The following is an 18,776-nucleotide window of genomic DNA, read 5'->3' as shown; positions in this document are numbered from 1 at the left end:
TTTCGGTTACTAATAATTATCTGGTATTCAAACTAGGATACTCTATGTCGAGGAACCAATAACGAATGTCTAGAAGCTGGGAGGTCAACCTCTACGCGGTTCCCTCTGGAAATCATCTGGGTTAATTTTTTTAAACACGATGGACCAACTAACCTGCTATTCTGGTAGTGCAGACGGGGTTGCCATTCCATTAATACCCATTGAAAAAAAACCCAGAAGCATACTCCAGAACACCCAGACCCAACTTAGTAATGTTTATTGCTGACCAGACCCGAGACCGAAAATGAACACGGGAGCTCATTACATAAAGCAATATGTCTACCGCGGTACCACAAAGGTCGACAAAAGTAGTAGCGGTGTGATAATAATGATGATAAATAAATAAATGAAATATAGGTAAGCTTTCTAACTCGTCCGGATAAGCATCCCAACCGTACTCTGGATCTGGTGTGAAACAGGAACGCTTTATATCAATATCGCTAATTATTTGAAGTTATTGCTGCTGTAGAAAGATTGCTGAATTAATTTTGTATCGAATACAAATAATTGCCTAAAATGTTAAATTTGAAAAGAGCAGAATGGAATCTCATTTCTTTGCCAATTTGTAAAGCATATTTTTTATGCGTCACGCCATTGTTACCAAACATATATTTAATTTTATTGCTTTACTAATTTCGGAACAGTTTCTACTTTGGCTACTAATTAATTTGCTGGGAAATTGCCAAAACAAGAAACGGACTTGGATAAGAAATTGCTACTTTGGAGCTTTAATTTAATAGTATTTACAGGAATAGAGGTATGGGGAGAGAATTGTTAGTAATAAGGACAAATCATCGTAGTTGATTTTATAAGCAACAGCAGTCTTTATTATATATAGTCATATTTAAAGTATTCTTACTTTAAATATTGATGCACGCAGGTGAAACCACAAGATACAGCTAGTTATTAGTAAATTCGTCACGATTTACCAACTGGTCTGACTTCAGAGATGAAGACATCTATCATTCGTCACTGTCCCAATGGAACAATATTTAAATAATTTGTTGTCCTCGGCACAGAGCCAGTAATAAAATAATAGGCATAAGATGGTTTCTGATCGCAGTATTTATGACGCTTGGTTGCTATGGTAACAGTTAATAAAAACAATAGGAATATTACGTCAATGTTCTCATATTTGTTGAAAAGTGCGATAAAATAAATATAAAATAAAAATAAATATGGATTTAAATATAATGGATAAGTTACGTCTCTTAAAGATCGATACTGAATTAAGACCACAAATCAAAATGAAACCTATGAGTCGCTACTATTTCGTCACTTCAACTAATCCTGGTGAACAATTCTTTGTGTTTGCGTCCACGGCCGCTTGGCTTATTAAGAAGATCGGTAAAGACATCGAACTACCCAATGAAGAAGACGATCCCAACTCTACCATAGCTAATATCCTAGATTTTTTGAGAGAAAAAGATGTATCAATTGACTTCTCTTCTCATAAACTAAAACAGGGTTTTGGAGAACAAGTTTGTTATATATTAAGCGTACTGGCTGATGAAGCACTCAAGGCACAACACTTTGAATGGCAAAAGCCCATAGTTGACATACCCGAACCCGAGGAATCCCCCGATGACGTTGACCAAGTAGAGGATGAAACTGAAATTATTCTTGACAAAGTTGAAGAAGAAATGGCAATATATTCGGAAGAATCAGATGGAGAATATGGTAATACAGACGAAAAAGAGACTAATAATATTGCCACTAAAATACACGATTGGGAATCTTGGAAATTAGAGTTGGAGAGAGTGGCACCGGCTCTAAGACTAAAGATCTCTGCCGACGGTCGAGACTGGAGAGCGAGACATTCCCAAATGAGAACATACAGAGACGAACTTTTTGATAGATTTAAGGTTACAGGTGTCCAACTAAATAAATTATATAGTAATATTACTTCACTGATGGATAAGATTTCGGCTAGGGAGAACATACTAAACGAACAATTTGAACCTTTAGTGAGAGAGTATGGTTCTCTTTTGGATGAATTAAATAAAGTTACCAATGAGTATAAAGAAGTGAGTGTGGGCGTGACAGAGAGGCAAGAAATGTTGAATGAGATAACTGCCAAAGTGGAGAACATAAAACAACGTACGGAATCTAGGGGATCGGCTATGAATGACAATTCGCCATTAGTGACAGCGAAAAAAGCCGTTGGAAATCTGAAAAAGGATATCCAAGAAATGGACTTCCAGATAATAGTCTTGTTGTGGATGTTGACTACCAAAGAAAATCCCAATAGTAATAATTTACTTGCTAACGCTGAATCGAGAATGATTGGGACTGAAGTTTATTAATATGAAATAAAATAAAATCTAATAATATGACTTGCTTACATAAGTTACAATTAAACAATTAATTAATTAATTTGTTTATGTAATACTTGGCATGTGTTACAAATAGTTGGTAATTTGCTCTGAGTAAGAGTAAATTCAACTAGATAATAATAATTCTTTATTTGGAACAAAAACTTTGATTACAATATTATTAAAAAACAATGATATCCGTAGAAGTATAAAACTGTGTCGCGAATATAAACGCCCTCCTCCTCATTGCAGGATTTCTAAACAGACCAATTAAAACGTATAGTAGTTAGTTACAACAACTAAAAAAAATTTGTTGATAGTGACAGAAAATAATCGAAAAGGAAAATGTGCTGTAAATATTGATTCCAATTAATTCCAAAAAAATGAGAGAAAGTTCAGGCAATGATAATAATGGTACTTATGAATTAGCAATCGCCAGTCTATCTGTATTTCCGATTTTCCAATTAGTTTCTAATAATCTGATTGTAAAAGAATTATTAGGGGGTTTGGAAATAAAATACATGTTAAAAATATCATGTTTTATTGCAATAAATATACATGTATTATGTAAAGAATAGTCATCAAATTATCACATAGATATTATGCACAATTCTTAAGAATAAAATAAACTTACAAAAATAATATCTACTCAATATACTGATGTTTGTTTCATTAGGAATGATTATATTTATACATTTATTGTGTTTTATAAACGGGAATAAAATAAGTCAAGAAATTAACGCAATTTGAATTTAAGTTTTTCTTGATACATGCAGAAATACACAAGGCACTCAAATCAAAATTCAACTTAAATCCGTTGATATGTAGGTGCAATATTAAATAATAGCAAAATTTTGTTTTTGGAATAGAGTGTAATTAAGGTCACGCATGGCGCCGACAATATCAGATAATATAATCTATAGTGTAGCACATATCCTACGATATCATTTTTCGTACTAATCAATTTTCCATTAACACACAGCGAAGATAACTTTATCGTTAAAATATAAATTAAAATTATCTGCAGACAAGTTTGGTTCGTATTTTTATATATTTTTTCAATGTATTTTCGGTGTTAATAATTGTCTATACGTTGTGTTTGTCCTTGTTTGTGATTACCATTATTTTATCACATTTAAGTTTGGCCATGACTTAATTACGAACTCATGTCTAAACTGGAGTATTGGAGCAAACTTCACTTTGATCAACACCTTGAAAAGAACAACGTCTAAAAATATTATACAAAATCTTTAAATTTCTCATTTAAATTTTTTATTTATAATGGCAAACAACTATACGCCTAGTATGATGGTAAACGGAATTACCGTAGCAGAAACTTTATTAAGGTTTTTTGAAGGACCTCATGCTGTAGTCTCTAGGGTAAACCTCAGCAGGAAGATCATTCTACAACTAGAGCATTTGTAAGAGAAATCTTCTCTGAAATTCGCACTGTGCGTGACCATTTAAATTCTAGGGTATGAGGATAGATTCCTTTCCTATAGCGAGTGGTGCGATGGTAAAAGATGGTTTATAGGCATCATGTCGAAGAGAAGATTTATTCATTTGTAATTAATTACATTTAACATTTACTTATCATCTTTGGCTATTTGGAAAGCTTCTTTAATACAACATATTCAAATATAAAAAATAATCAATTCAACTACCTAATATAGGTACTTAAAACTAAATAATACCAACATTACATATAAATCACATAAAGTCTCGAGTTGTGGAAATGGCTTTTAACTTTTTTATTGCATAGATACCAATATCTTTAAAAAATAATAAAGAATTAAGTCGAAAAATTAAATGAATTTAAATAATCTCATATCAGTCAATGTACAGTATGTATAAAAAAATTGAATTAAAATCTATTTTGTTTTATAAAATTTATGTAATCTAGCACATAATAAATTCAGAAATCAACATTTGCACACAAAATTAAACATCGATGACGAATTGAATTGATGTTGGCTGGGGCAAAGACATTGAGATAAAGATACAAACAATTGAGATATCTTGGTTTTGTTGTTACTTAACCCGATTTATTAAAGTTAAATATAAAATAAATTACAACCAGAAAAAAATACAGTTTCACTGTTGAAAATTACCATATTTCCGCTTTCGAATGTGTGGCATGTGATGTGACAGAATAAAATATGTACTTTTATTATGACATACCTTCTGTACAATAACTTGATCCAATATGAAACAATAGAAATGTTTAGTAAATGTGAATGTAAAATACACACTAAACACTGGTCGAAATTGTTCTTAAATCTATAATAACAGTGAAAATTGTTGAGATTCATAATTGAAAAAAAAAAATCTATATAATTTTAACATTCCTAATCTTACGATGTTTTATGTGTAAATTTGAACATAAGTTATTTATTAATTCATGAAATACGAACATTTTGATTCTATGGAATCCTTAAAAGAATAATTTTTTTAATTGCTAATATTTAGGTAAAAATAATATGTCATGATAATTATGAATTACGTATAAAAATGCATGTAGCCAACCTGGCTCAATGTGAACGCTACATATTATCGTTATTTTAATCCCATTATGTACTACATTCATAAAGTGTTTAGGAAACAAAATTCTAAATATACGAACATCTTTACAAACTTTCACATTTATATTTTTATCTATAGAATGTTTTATTCAACACCCCTTCATCCATCCACTTTCCTTTTTTACAGTGGCTTTCCTTCAAGAAGCCTATCGTGAAAAAATACAATTACGTACAAAAATATACGTACATATCCGTCAGGATGAATTAATGAATATATCATATTATATTTGCATTATATAATTTAGAAAATATAATAAACAAAAAGTGGAATTGATTCGACTTGATATTTCATTATAATAAGTTAATTTATTACTTTTTTACGAATTCCGTCTATGAAACTACTAGATCAATATATGATCATGTTTAGGAATAGCTTCATTTCAAATGTAAAATCTGTCCAGTTGCCATAATTAAATAATTAATAATATCCGCCTCCCCGTGTTATTTCTACCATACATGTCACAAATAATGCAATACGTTTTGTGATAATTATTTTGAATGGAATGGTTGCTATGATATCTACGCAAACAAAAATCACAACTTATACATGTATTACAATATGTATAATTAAAGATTGTGTCCCACTTACTGATCTAAACGACCGATTGTGATAAAATATGTATAGGACCAATTTGTATGGTTTCTTTCAGATAAAAAAAAAGAATTTTCCAAATCAGTTTAGAACTGACGGAGTTAATGACGATAATAAATAAAAAAAAAAAAACAATACAACCAAATTGAGAACTTCCTTCTTTTTGAAAAGTCGGTTGATTTTCGAATGTTCAATTCAATATGTATTTACATGTATGATGGTAATGTATGTTTGTGAAAACATGAGATACTTGTAATACTGCATTATTTAACTTAAATTATATATAAAATACAAATATTTTCATTTTATTTTATCTCTTACATAAAAAAAAAAAACAATTCATCTTTATTATATAAAAATATTTAAAGCCTTAACATTCGTTTATTATTGGGGCTAGTTTTTATAAGTAGTTAACATGAAGCAAATAATAGCTGTTGAATTAACTTGACGACAACACAGTAGTTAATGTTACTAACAACTAATGAGTATGTTTCATTAAAAAATTTTATACGTACAGAGGCCAGCAGCGGGCTCTTTGGCTATAAAGATAATTATAAACAACGTAACGAGGCAAAGCAAATAACACAACATAGCAGACATGATTTGCGCTTTACAACTTTGGTATTGTGTAATAAATAGTTAACTCTAATGTATTTTTTTAATAACTTAAAATTTATTGCTGTATATTATTAAATTGTAAATAATATTAAAATACGTGAATTACATATTTTTATTTTTAAAGTTGTAAATATAAAACCCGTAAATAATAGCACGAAAGTAAAAATAGAAATAAATACATACATACATATCTGTCACGCCTGTCTTCCATTAGGGTAGGCAAAAACAATAGAACGCCAAATACTTCGATTCAAACAAACCTCTCTCGCTTCTTCCACATAGAAATAAATATATAAAAATAAAAATAAAAAAATATAATACCATTGATGTTTCATTCAAGTAGTTGTTCAGAATTGTTAGAAAAAAAAAATATTTATATCATTTGTGAAAACTACAAATAGAACTGTCGAAATTTAGGGATGAGCGATATTATCCAATATTGTTATTTAGGACCAAACATCGGATATTTTGATATCGATACTAAAAATACAAAATAAAACAAGCCCAATAGATAGAATAATATTGCGATACACAATGTCTCATTCTCTTTCACACTCGAAGGCTAACCGAAACGATTATCACGATAGATTCATTTGCTACTTGTCTGTAGAGTTGATAGTTTGAATCGGATTGTCGATATTAAAGTAACGATATTGATTCGCACATCCCTACAGAAACTTATTTTGATAAAAAATAATATTAATACATATACCATATAACAGGGGATATTCAGTAGAATCAATCACCATCCTTTGCCATATTGAGTAGGAGGCTCTTCGCCTGTCCCAAATATAAGGAATCTGGCTTAGAGGGTTCATCGAATGTAACATTGTACTTCCTCTTGAGATCGTCCATGAACTCTTGTTTCAGGAGAGCTAGGCATCTGCAAATATATTTTATTTATATTTTATTTAAGTCTTTACTGCACTACTTATTAACTTTAATTCAAGTGAAATATAGTAACATAAATACAGATTGAAATATATACATCAAGGTACAAAAGGCGGTTTTATCGCTAGGACAATTTCTTACATACAACCTGTGGTTAAAGGAGAACATATAGAAGTGAGTAGGTGGTTATTTTATCATTTATTAAATTAAAATGCTATGTATTATGTAATAAATTTAGTGAGTACATTTAGAAATATGACGCAGTAATGTTTTTAATTTTCCTTTATAATATCGTGGATGGCAAAAACGATTGGAGAGAATATTTAGGACTGTCACACTGCATGATTTATAATTTATAAGATGATAATGATTTGAGCTGAAGGAGATCGTACAAGAGTCGTTTGTTTGGGTACCTCTGTACCATTCGGTGTTTCTGCCTTGAAGCAGTTGCGTGTGTATAGCTGCGTTTCAGTTTTAAAGGTGGGATACGCCAATGAAATTACAGGGTACAAAAGCATAATACTTTAGTCCTTAAGAATGGCAACACATGAAGGGTATCATGGGTGACACAGTTCCATCAGGTGAGCATCAAATTTTACCTAAATGATCGCCTTAATTCCTGTTTCTTATAAATCATTAGAGATAATTAAAATCATCTCCATATATATTTATTATAATATATATTTATGTATCGAGACAGTAAAATGTTATGATATAGTACTGTGCTACAGAAAATTATTATAAGAGCTTCCAATACATACATGCGGTAGTGCGGGTCGGCACGGAAGGCGGTGATGTCCCTGGAGGGTGCGTGGGGCGTGTGGACCACGAAGGCCCCCGGGAGCACCACCGGTCGGTAGCGGAGCGCCCGCAGCGACACGCTGTGTGACACCTTGAAACAAAAAAAAACTTGACAATAATAAGAGAGAATCTTTGTAACTGAAAAAGATAAGCTAGCTATGCCCGATTTAATGAAAAGTGGTAGGTGTAGCCTATATAATAAACATACATAAATAGCTCTAGCACCCATAATACTTCTCATATGTTTATTTATTTTTTTAAATAATTATAATATCATAATAGTAAAGTGTTGCCATTCCGGAGGACTATAGTGCTATGTCTCTGTATTTTATAATTTTTATTTATTACCGTTTTATATTTGTTATGCAACCGGGAATAACAGAGAGCCTGATGGAAAGTGCTAACATTAGAGCTACACTTGTGACTGTACTAACAATATATGTAAATACCAACTAATAGCACTACAAAATACATACCTTGTTCCAACCGAAACCGGAGAACCGCGTGTCGTATTTAGGAACAGTTCTGTGCACTACGAGATAGGGTTCATAATCAGATTGCCATTCCACCTGCAGAAATATAGACAATATAAATTACACGTTATAATATTGAAACAGTATTTGAAATGTTAGTAATAAATTGTATGCTGGTTTATGATAATATTATAAAAATATAGGAGCGCCATCTAGCGCATTTTGCAACAAACTTTAGTTGGGAGAATTTAATTATGAAGTTTTAGTGGGATTTTATTTAAATAATTACAAAAAAACCTAAATACATACGTAAGTATTATTATGTAAAATAAGAAAATTCAAATTAATAATCTTTAGAGAGAAAATATAGTTAATTTTAGAACTATGATTGCACTTGAAAAAAAAGATAAAGCGATTAGTTTAACAAGTTGCTAGCAAGGGTGGGCTAATCTCTGAAAAATATCTATTCCAGCGAACCCAGTACAGTAAGAGAGGACATGAAATTTCCTACTTGGTGTAGCTTGGATCTAACTGACCCATTGCTCGTAATACACCCTATCAGATCCACCTCCACGCGGTTCCCCCTGGAAATCATCGTGGTTAATTCCAGTGAAATTTGTCACGATGGGCTAACTGACCTGCTTTCATCGTCACCTCTCATCTTTCACTGGTGCCCCGCCAGTGTAACCATTCCATTATCACTCATTAAAAAAAAACTTGGTGTAGTAGTGACCTCGTAGGGCGCGGTGGCGGAGGCCCAGCGCGAGTAGTCGGTGGCGCGGTGTCCGCGCGGCCATTCGCGCGCCCGGAACGGCGCCACGTCGGCCGCCAGCCGCGCCACCAGCGCCGCCTTGCTGCGAGGCGGTGACGCGCGGTACCGCTGCGTCTCGAACGCCGCCACCACCAGGCACTGCACGCCGCACCGCCCACACGGTTACTATACCACTACGCTTAAGCTGCACTATAATATACTAATAATGCCAGTTTCGATTTATTCTCGGCCTACTATTTTGTGCCCCAAATTTGTATGATAAAACCAGTTATTTTAATTCAAAATCCAATCTACCAGACCGAAATAAATTAATTTTCAAGGGACCAATCTTAAAGTACAGCCTTTCAGATAGAAAAATATTTTTTCAAACAGATTTATATACGAGGGAAGGTAACAAACAAAAAATACAATCAAATTGTGAACCTCCTCCTTTTTTGAATCGGATATTATGTAAGAAATAATGTTCATACTACAATCCAGTTCAGGTTTGTTCCAATTTAGTAATACATCTTAACAATTCATTTATTAAGACGAATTAACTTCATTATTACTATTTTTTTTTTTTATACAACTTAGAATGGCAAACAAGCTGACGGCCCACCTGATGGAAAGTGGTAACCGTCGCCTAGACATGAGCAGTACCATGAACATAACAAAGTACACTGTTTCGCCCATGATACCCCCCATGTGTTGCCATTCCTGAGGACTCAGGTGTTATTCCTCTGTACCCTGTAAACTCACGCCATATCCCACCCTTCAAATCGAAACACAGACATGCAAACACAACTGCTTCACGGTTGAAACATGACATGATAAACGCGACAATAAGTTTGTTTGTTATCTCTTGCCGCTTTAACGGTTTAAACAATCAATATGAAATTTGATATACATATACTACTTGAAATAAATTAGAAATAAAGAAAGACGTTAGGCTTTTAATCCAGTCGATGAACACATTCCAGTTACGTCGACGAGGTCGTATGTAAACACTAGTAAATAAAAAAAAAATTGCTTTAGTTTGGTCTAAAATACTGTTCAGAAAGGCAAATTCGACAAAAGTCATCTGGGTTTGCAGAGAAACTTAACGAAATGAATAACCTTTTTTTGAGGATAAGGGTTGATGATCCTAATGGCATCTCGCAAATGCTCGTACAGTCCCACCATCGGCACGAAGTCTACATCCATTAGGAACACATACGGCGTGTTCACGTGCTCCAGCGCCACATTGCGGAGATAGTTCACCGGGTAATGTACCTTAATCAATGATATTTTTTTAATGTAAGAATTAATGTTTATTTATAGTTTATTTTAAACAAATATACATGTTGAAAAAAAAATGTAATATTGCATGTTTTATAACATTATAATTTTTAATCCGACTCGAAGGACCATAAATATGTATATTTTTGTACTTATTCGCTTACATTTGTTCTATATTTATAATCGTAAAGGTATTACTAATATCATGAGGAAGGAAAGGAATTGTTATAGTAACGGAGACTAACAGCCATTGCTAGCAATATACCCTATCAGGCCGACCTCCACGCGGTTTCCCCTAGAAACTATCGTGCTAATTATTGTTAAATTCGTAACGAAGGACTAGGTGACCTGCTTTGATCCTCACCTATTATCTCTTACTAGTGCCCCGTCAGTGTAAACCGATATTGTAGGCAGGGTTATAATTTCATTCTCACCCATTAAAATAAGATCATGGTGTTAGCTTTATTCAGCGCTTTTATTATTTGCAGTAGTAAGTAAACAACAGAAAGGTGTAATACAAGTATATTTCAAACGATGGGTCATTAAACTTACCGAATCGTGTTTGAAAACGAGATGGTATCCTATATTTCTTCTCGTACTTAATGTATCTGACCAATCGCTTATAAAACTCTCGAATTTAGCAACATCGCAATCTGATAGGTAAATAGCCGCACTCAATGGTCCTACAAATATATTAGTTTATAGTCAGATAATATGAAGAACCACAGATATAAAATACTAGTTATCCGGCCCGGCTTCGCATGGGTTGATAGAATTTTCGAAAATATTATATAGACTATTTTACTTGCTGATAATGTAGCTTCCCATAGGTGAAAGAATTTTTTAAATCAGTTGAATAGTTTTTGAGTTTATCCATTTACAAACAAACAGTCAAATGTAAAGATATCACTATTTAGCGATTAGGCCATCTATTGTTGCCTCTTTATCTTGCTTTTGTGATTAAATATTTGAAATTTAATTTTTTTTTGTAAACATATTGTTAATCTTTGTAATCTGTATAATTTTTTTAAAGGAACAATAAAGAGTTTTTATTCATTAAATTCATTCAAACCTCTACTTCTTTATAATATTAGTATTTATAGACAAGTACTAGCAATGCTAGTTAAAAACCCACCTAGTGGAAAATGGTAGCTATTGCTTAAAACACGAATGATAGAATTAACAATTACAGATCATACTATGACACCCATGGCACCTTACTTGAATAAGGCAGTACCCAAAATAATTAGAAAAAGTCATTTTAGATTCAACATAGTTATATTTCTAATCATAAATTGACACTGAGAAATAAACACAGGACTGCAATGTGTATACTATAGTAGTGTAGATGGTCAAGCTCCAATATTCATACATAACAGAATTACATTTTTAAAACATATATAAATGTATCTTAATTTTCTATGGTTAACTCACCTTCCCAATACTTGACAAGTCGTTCTAGGAACTGTAGTCGATCCATAGACAATTGAACCACTAGAGTCACGTCGAAATTGTCTATGTCCGAGTAACTATATTCCATGTAATAAACATGCGTGCGCAGTTTAACTCGTTGGGCCGCTCGGAAACTAAGGCATAGATCAGAATGGTTCATCTACAAATAAAAAAAAAAATGCCCATATAAGTATTTGTCGTAGAGAATGTTATGAAACAACTGTAGCTATATATTAGGTATAAAAGGTGAACTAATTAAAGGAGACATGTCTTATATAATTTCCTAGTTGACTCATATGAATGAATACTTGCTTACTATAAAATTTTTTTTTCGCAATGGCAAACAAGCTGATGGAAAGTGGTAATCATCAATAATTTGCAAATGTTAAATGTAGATATCACATCAGTAAGTTAATATCAGTTAAAAGGAGGGTACACTTCTGCCACACTCGTGTTTTTGTCGCTAAGCAGCTGTGCCTGCAGGCTTATTATTAGAGGCCACAGGAAATGAGAGGAACTATACAGCATTTCATGGTTAAAATGATTGCCAAAGGTGGGCGTTATTTTTCGCCATTCCAAATTGCATGAATAAAATTAGGACAAAATTTATCATTGCTGTTTGACCGCACACATAAAGCGTAGTAACTTTATCAATAAAGCACTGGATATGTAGTTTAATAGTTTTCTATTTTGAAAAGAAATTCAAATAAACTTTGTACAATCAAATTTAAAAAAGCTAATGGACATCAAAAAGATCTGAAGACAGAGGTTTTCACAGTACATCTCTACTAAGTGTGAAAACTTGAAGCAAGATGAAGACAGTGTAAAATACCTTATAGGTTACAACATCCTCTTGAGAGCACCTGTGCAGTTTTTCTTTAAGTAGATTCCCATCAAAATTCACATACGATTGATGGATCTGTCTAAAAAAATCTGAATCCCTTGTTCTTATATTGTACTTAGTAGGAGAATTCCAATGGATTATCTGTAAATTGTAGAAATAATAGAATAATTATCAAAAATATAATCAATATTATTTTATGTTAGTTAGACAAGCCAGAAATGTAAGGACATCTTTGATTCCTATGCTTGTAAGGAACCAGGTTACAAACGCAATCACATATCATCAGTAAAATTCTAACATTGCGAAGTAATTTTTTGGCAGTTTTGACATTTTGATACCATTCAATACATAAATATGATGCGCTTTCTTTCAAATAATCAGAAATGAGATATGTAAACAGAGTACAGATATAACACCCGAGTCCTCAGGAATGGCAACGCATGGAGGGTATCATGGGCGAAACAGTATACTCTGTTATGTCCATGGTACTGCTCATGTCTATAGGCGACGGTTACCACTTACCATCAGGTGGATCATCAGCTTGTTTGCCACTCTAAGTTGTATAAAAAAAAGTCAGCATATATAACTAACACGTTATCACGCAGTAATACTCTTATTAAGCTGTCACTGAGAAATTGGATTTTGATGGCAAATATTTATATAAAAATTTCCAAAGCAAGTGCAAATTTTTAATAGTAGATTTTTATTTTAATAATAGCAACACATTCTATACTCGTAATTATCATTTTGTTTCGCTAGCAGAGCATTTTTTAAAATAATCTGTCAGAAACAGTAAAATAAGTTGAATTGTTTTTGAAAAATGACAGATATGTAATTGCGACGTTGCTACACTTTGATCAACAGAAGTTATGAACTCTCATAATGTGGTGTCAGAAATACAAATCTTTTCTAACAGGAAATGTTTTGCAGAAAGGAAAACTCCAAATAAACCTTATAGTAATGTGCATAAGGTTTTTATTTGAAGTTTCCTTCATTTGCATTAGTGTATTATACTTTTATCACTATCAAATAAATACAAATAAATACAAATACAAATAACTTTATTTTGTTTGAAAAATGGTATAAAAGATGGAATATAATATTTAAATATTGATCACATTTTTCACCAGAATCTGGCGTACAAAATTATTTAATTGTTCCACTGTACTATGCTAATACTATTTTACTGAAATCGTCATATTAAATAAATGTCAGTATTAATAATAAATTATACAGATTACAAATTACAATCATTTGACAAATTACAAATTACATTAATTGAGTCACATATTTAAGCTTTAAAATATTCAAAATATTCATTAACCGAGTAGAAGCATTTTTCTATTAGCCATCTTTTCAGTTTCTTTTTAAATATATTCAAGGGTAGTGTTTTTATTTCGTCCGTTAATTTATTATAAATGCTTATTGTCATACAGTAGGCATTTCTGCTATACAAAGTTGTAGTTTTATAAGGTAGTACTAAGTTTTGAGGCTTCCTTGTGTTAAAATTACAGAGATCACTTTTCTTTTTAAATAAATGTAAATGTGTTCTTGCGAATATGCATACCTCATATATATATTTACATGGGACAGTAAGTACATTTAGCTCTTTGAATAATGATCGACAAGATGTACGTGAGTCAACGTTACAGATTGCCCTGATGCATTGTTTCTGTGATATAAGGGCACGGCTTGCATAATACGAGTTACCCCACAGAAGTATGGCATATCTCAAAATAGAGCTGACATAACCATGGTATGCCTGTAAAGCTGTTTCTTTATTGCTAATCCTTCTTAGTCGCCAGAGAGCATACGCGAATGAATTTACTTTATTGCATAGTTTATGAATGTGATCAGCCCAGGAACATTTATCATCCAATGAGACACCTAAAAAAGTTGTTTGTGAACTTTCTTTAATTATATTGCCTGCAAAAGTTACATTCAGTGGTTGTTTTGTCCCGTTTTTGTTAATAAATTGAATATATGTAGTTTTATTATAGTTAATGTTTAAGTTATTACTCTTTAGCCATTTTATTATTTTACTTATTGTTCCATTTATTTCATTATTATATGTTTCAGTATCATTGCATGGTATCACAACGGACACGTCATCAGCAAACAGTGTACAGTTATACTGTGTAACATGGGGCAAATCGTTAATGTAAAGCAGGAATAACAAGGGTCTCTGATGTCAAAACTATCATCGCTAGAAACCATGAATGACTTACCTTAACATAAGCTCCATCTTCACCGTAACAATTCTTTGCCATAGTTTTAGTTGACATTTGTACATTGTACTGACAACTGACATTGTACACAATTGATGGATTATTTTTTATAACTGCATTTATAACATCCTGGTCGGCTAGAGTGGTGTGTTTCAACCTGTCTAAGTTCTCGTTGATGGCATCATGCCAAAGTGCAGTCCAGTCGGCGTCTCTGCTCTTTTGTAAGTTAAGCAACATTACACCTGTGTTAAAGCCTCGCCCTAACGCCGGCCAATGTTTAACTGTGTCGTAATACCAGTCACTTTCGTTTTCTACTAAACCTATAAACTGAAAGTATATAAAGTAAATAAAATAATATATACTAACAAACAATAAAACAACAAATTTAGAGCCATCCTAGATTTAGAGTTGTGTTAATATGAGAGTCTTAACATTTTTCGTTGTTATTCAACCCATGATCCATATTTCTTCAGGAAAAATATTCAGTATTACTGACAGAATATTTCTTTAATAGGATGCTAATTGTAATAATATATTATGCATTGTGTAAAACACAAACTTACCTGATCATTAGACATATTCCTAAACAAATTCCACAGCTCAGCAATATCACAAAGGAATGTTAAATCTGAATCCAGTACAATAACTTGTTTTAATGAATTTGGCAATATACTGGGGAACAACAGCTTCACAAGTCCATATATGCCGGAGTAGTGACTGTTAGGTATCCATCTCACTTGGGGCAGCCAGTTTTGTGCATCGTAGCATGTGTATTTTACTATAATGTAAAAATTAAATAATACATGAATCTTCACAACATAGTGAAATAAAAATTCTATATGAAATTGAAATCATTTATTTGCTGGAATAAGGTACATTTTTATAGGTGTTACTTTACAAGAAAAATAGTCCAATCTTATTCTGCCACACTGTAGGCGTGCAAATATAAAATCTTATTAAACAAGACATTAAAATAATTTCATCATAATAACATATACAATTTTATATGGGCTTTTATTTAAAATTGTATGCCCAAGCAACAGTATATTTTTGTAACTATATATTAATGTTACAATACTCACCATCTGGTAAATCCCATGTATCAAACAGTATATTAGTTATTTCCTGTGATGTACCATCCACAATAAAATGAAAATGCAGTGGATTTTGGCGATGGTGTAATAAAGATTTTATCATTGGTGTAACTAATCTCATACACTTGCCCATGCACACCATGGCTATGTGAACCGTTTCACAGAGTGTACCCATTGTGTCAGGAATCTAAAAATAAGGGAATACTATGACAATTAATAACGTTTTCAATTTTTAGTTTTATTCTACATTTAATTTTCAGTTCAGAAATAAGATATTGAATTACATTCAGTTAATTTAGTCCATACATGGCTACACCCAATGGGTTCTTAATGGATAATAATGTAATAGTAATCCTGTCTGCGCTATTGGTGTACACCAGTGGGGCATCAATAAGAGGTGACAGAAGTGGAAGAAAAGAGGTCATTTAGCCCAACTTGATAAATTCTACTAATCTTGATAAATACAGAGAAGCCATGTGGCAGTCAACCTGACAGAGTATATTGTTAGTAACGGGGCTATTTGATCCCTTTTTTCTATCCTTTTTTCTTCTAATAGGATTTTTTTTAAATGGGTGATAGTGGTATGGTAACCCTGTCTGTGCTATCGGCGTACACTGGACACCAGTAATAGATGATTGATGAGAATGAAAGCAGGTCAGTTAGCCCATCCTGACAAATTCAACTTGAATTAGCCATGATGGTTTTCAGGGGAAACTACATGGAGGTCGACCTGACAGGATATATTGCTAGTAATGGGGCTATTTGACCCCATTACTAACAATCCATTGCCCCCCATTTAATGGGTTAGGCTAGGTTAATTTCAGAGCTTTGTAAAAATAAAGTATGTTGACAATTATGATCCCTAACGGGCCAGTCAAATATTGCAGTGTGTGCAATGTAACTGTATATAATAATGTAATAGTGCTTTGTGAATGTGATTTTAATAACTTTTTAGTAAATAGAGAAAAAGGATTGTTATAAGAATATGTTTTAACAAAAAATTAGATTTACATGTATATAGCTTTTGAAACTAATGCAATGAATTCTTGATAATAATCAATTAAGTAACTATTCATAGACCATACTTGAATAGTGTCTGGCAGTGTCAACTAATGCACAAAGTCATTCCTACTATTATCCTATAAATAATAAATGAATGTACTTCAATATACTTACAAATGGAACCTTGTATGTAGTGACCGAGTCCACAGACATCTGTCTCATCACACTCTGTGACAATCTCAATTGGGTCTTGAAAACTTTATTCTGTGTTTCTAAAACACTTATCCTTGATATTAACCACCAGTAATAAACAACTGATACAGCTATCCATATGCCTAATGGTACCCCTAGCCAGGGTCGAAGAAATAACCAAGATACAACATTTTTAGATCTAATGTTCATGTTGAATGCTAAAGATGTATTGTACAGTGTTCCATTATTTGAGTAACATACATAGGTAGTATGAATTAATTAGTTCTGTAACAATAAAGTTATTAATAAATTTTTATCACATTTTATAATTAGGTGATTATTTTTTAAAATATACTTTAGAACTGAGAATATTTATTTACTCAATGGATTATAGGTAAGCTAATTAAAACATAGAAACAAGGATATGTTGACTGAAATAAGGGCAGTCTATGTCTTTTACTATGTGTATTTTAAAATAAAATTATATTAACAATGCTACTATAACCGACATTTCAAAATTGAATCAAGTGGTTTCATATGCTCTTTGATTAAAGAATTATATCTAATTAACTAAAAGTACGTAGCTGTTACTTACATTTTGTAATGCTGTTTCTATATTTTCATAGGAACTAAAATGATTTAGCTGGCTAGAGAGAGATTTTTATTCAGATTAACGTATTTAATAGGTCAATGAATATTATTTATTCAATTCATCACTTTTTAGTGTATAGAACTAAACAAGAATAGAAGACAAATCAGAAATGAATTCCCTATTTTAAGAAGTCACTGACCTAGGTGTTTTTATGCTTTTAATCAACTGTACTAGTTTCCGACATCTAATTAATTATTAAATAATTAATGAAATATTGTTAAAACGCCACAGCAATTACAGCAACCAGCTGTACTAGTAAAATAACACTATAAAACATAGAGCAACTGAATAAAACAGAAGTTGACATTGACGTCGGCAGCATGATTGACATTTAAGTGTATGTTGACTGACTTGTATGAATGACTCTAAGAACAAGGAATTACATAGAAAGAATTATAAAATAAAAACTGTAAATCATATGATTACCTCCTTTCTTCTTATACAAATATAATTAGTAAAAAGAGAACAAAAGATACACCAACAGTTTTTTTTTAATGGGTAATGATGTAATGGTAACTCCGCCTGCGCTAACGGTATACTGTTTTTTTTTTGATGGGTGATAATGGAATGATAACCCCGCCTGCGCTAATGGGATACGCTGGCGGGGCACCAGTGAAAGATGATTGATGACAATGAAAACAGGCCAGTTAGCCCATCATGATGAATCCATTAAGAATTAACCATGATAGTTGGGGGGAAAGGGATTGTTAGTAATGGAGACTGAGAATCCCAATCTACCCAACCAGGTCGACCTCCTCGCGGTTCCCTCTGGAAACTATCATGGTTAATTCCAAATGAATTCATTATGATGGGCTAACTGGCCTGTATTCATCCTCTTCTATCACCCTTCACTGGTGCTCCGCTAGCGTATCTCGTTAGCGCAGATAGGGATACCATTCCATTTTCATCCAACAAAAAAAATAGGGTATATTTTGGGGGGAAGGGATTGTTAGTAATGCGGACTATCCG

The 18,776-nt window shown here is 32.4% G+C and overlaps 2 protein-coding genes across 3 annotated transcripts; one reads left to right on the top strand and one right to left on the bottom strand.

The window, feature by feature from the left end:
- Window positions 1-1,119: 1,119 nt before the first annotated feature.
- On the top strand, window positions 1,120-2,885 carry LOC113512143 (intraflagellar transport protein 57 homolog). The gene has a single exon (XM_026895947.3). It carries the CDS (start codon window positions 1,218-1,220, stop codon window positions 2,343-2,345), a length of 1,128 nt encoding a protein of 375 aa, XP_026751748.1. The 5' UTR covers window positions 1,120-1,217; the 3' UTR covers window positions 2,346-2,885.
- Window positions 2,879-18,139, bottom strand: LOC113512058 (xylosyl- and glucuronyltransferase LARGE2s-like). 2 transcript variants are annotated; one of them, XM_052893940.1, is made up of 13 exons: window positions 17,947-18,139; window positions 17,138-17,440; window positions 15,950-16,148; window positions 15,431-15,645; window positions 14,868-15,194; window positions 12,628-12,780; window positions 11,778-11,955; window positions 10,896-11,026; window positions 10,182-10,337; window positions 9,045-9,221; window positions 8,315-8,407; window positions 7,799-7,929; window positions 2,879-7,029 (listed from the first exon to the last, which is right to left on the bottom strand). In XM_052893940.1, exons 2-13 carry the CDS (start codon window positions 17,363-17,365, stop codon window positions 6,885-6,887), a joined length of 2,133 nt encoding a protein of 710 aa, XP_052749900.1. In that variant the 5' UTR covers window positions 17,366-17,440; window positions 17,947-18,139; the 3' UTR covers window positions 2,879-6,884. The 2 variants fall into 2 exon arrangements, with proteins under 2 accessions (XP_052749900.1, XP_026751626.1); XM_026895825.3 differs by having other exon boundaries at window positions 17,751-18,138.
- Window positions 18,140-18,776: the final 637 nt, after the last annotated feature.

This window comes from Galleria mellonella, unplaced genomic scaffold (assembly GCF_026898425.1).
Source record: "Galleria mellonella isolate WM207_F2 unplaced genomic scaffold, CSIRO_AGI_GalMel_v1 utg184, whole genome shotgun sequence".
NCBI classification, from domain to species: Eukaryota; Metazoa; Arthropoda; class Insecta; order Lepidoptera; family Pyralidae; genus Galleria; species Galleria mellonella.
The sequence above is the reverse complement of the archived record's forward strand: the minus strand, read 5'-3'. Positions and strand labels throughout refer to the sequence as shown.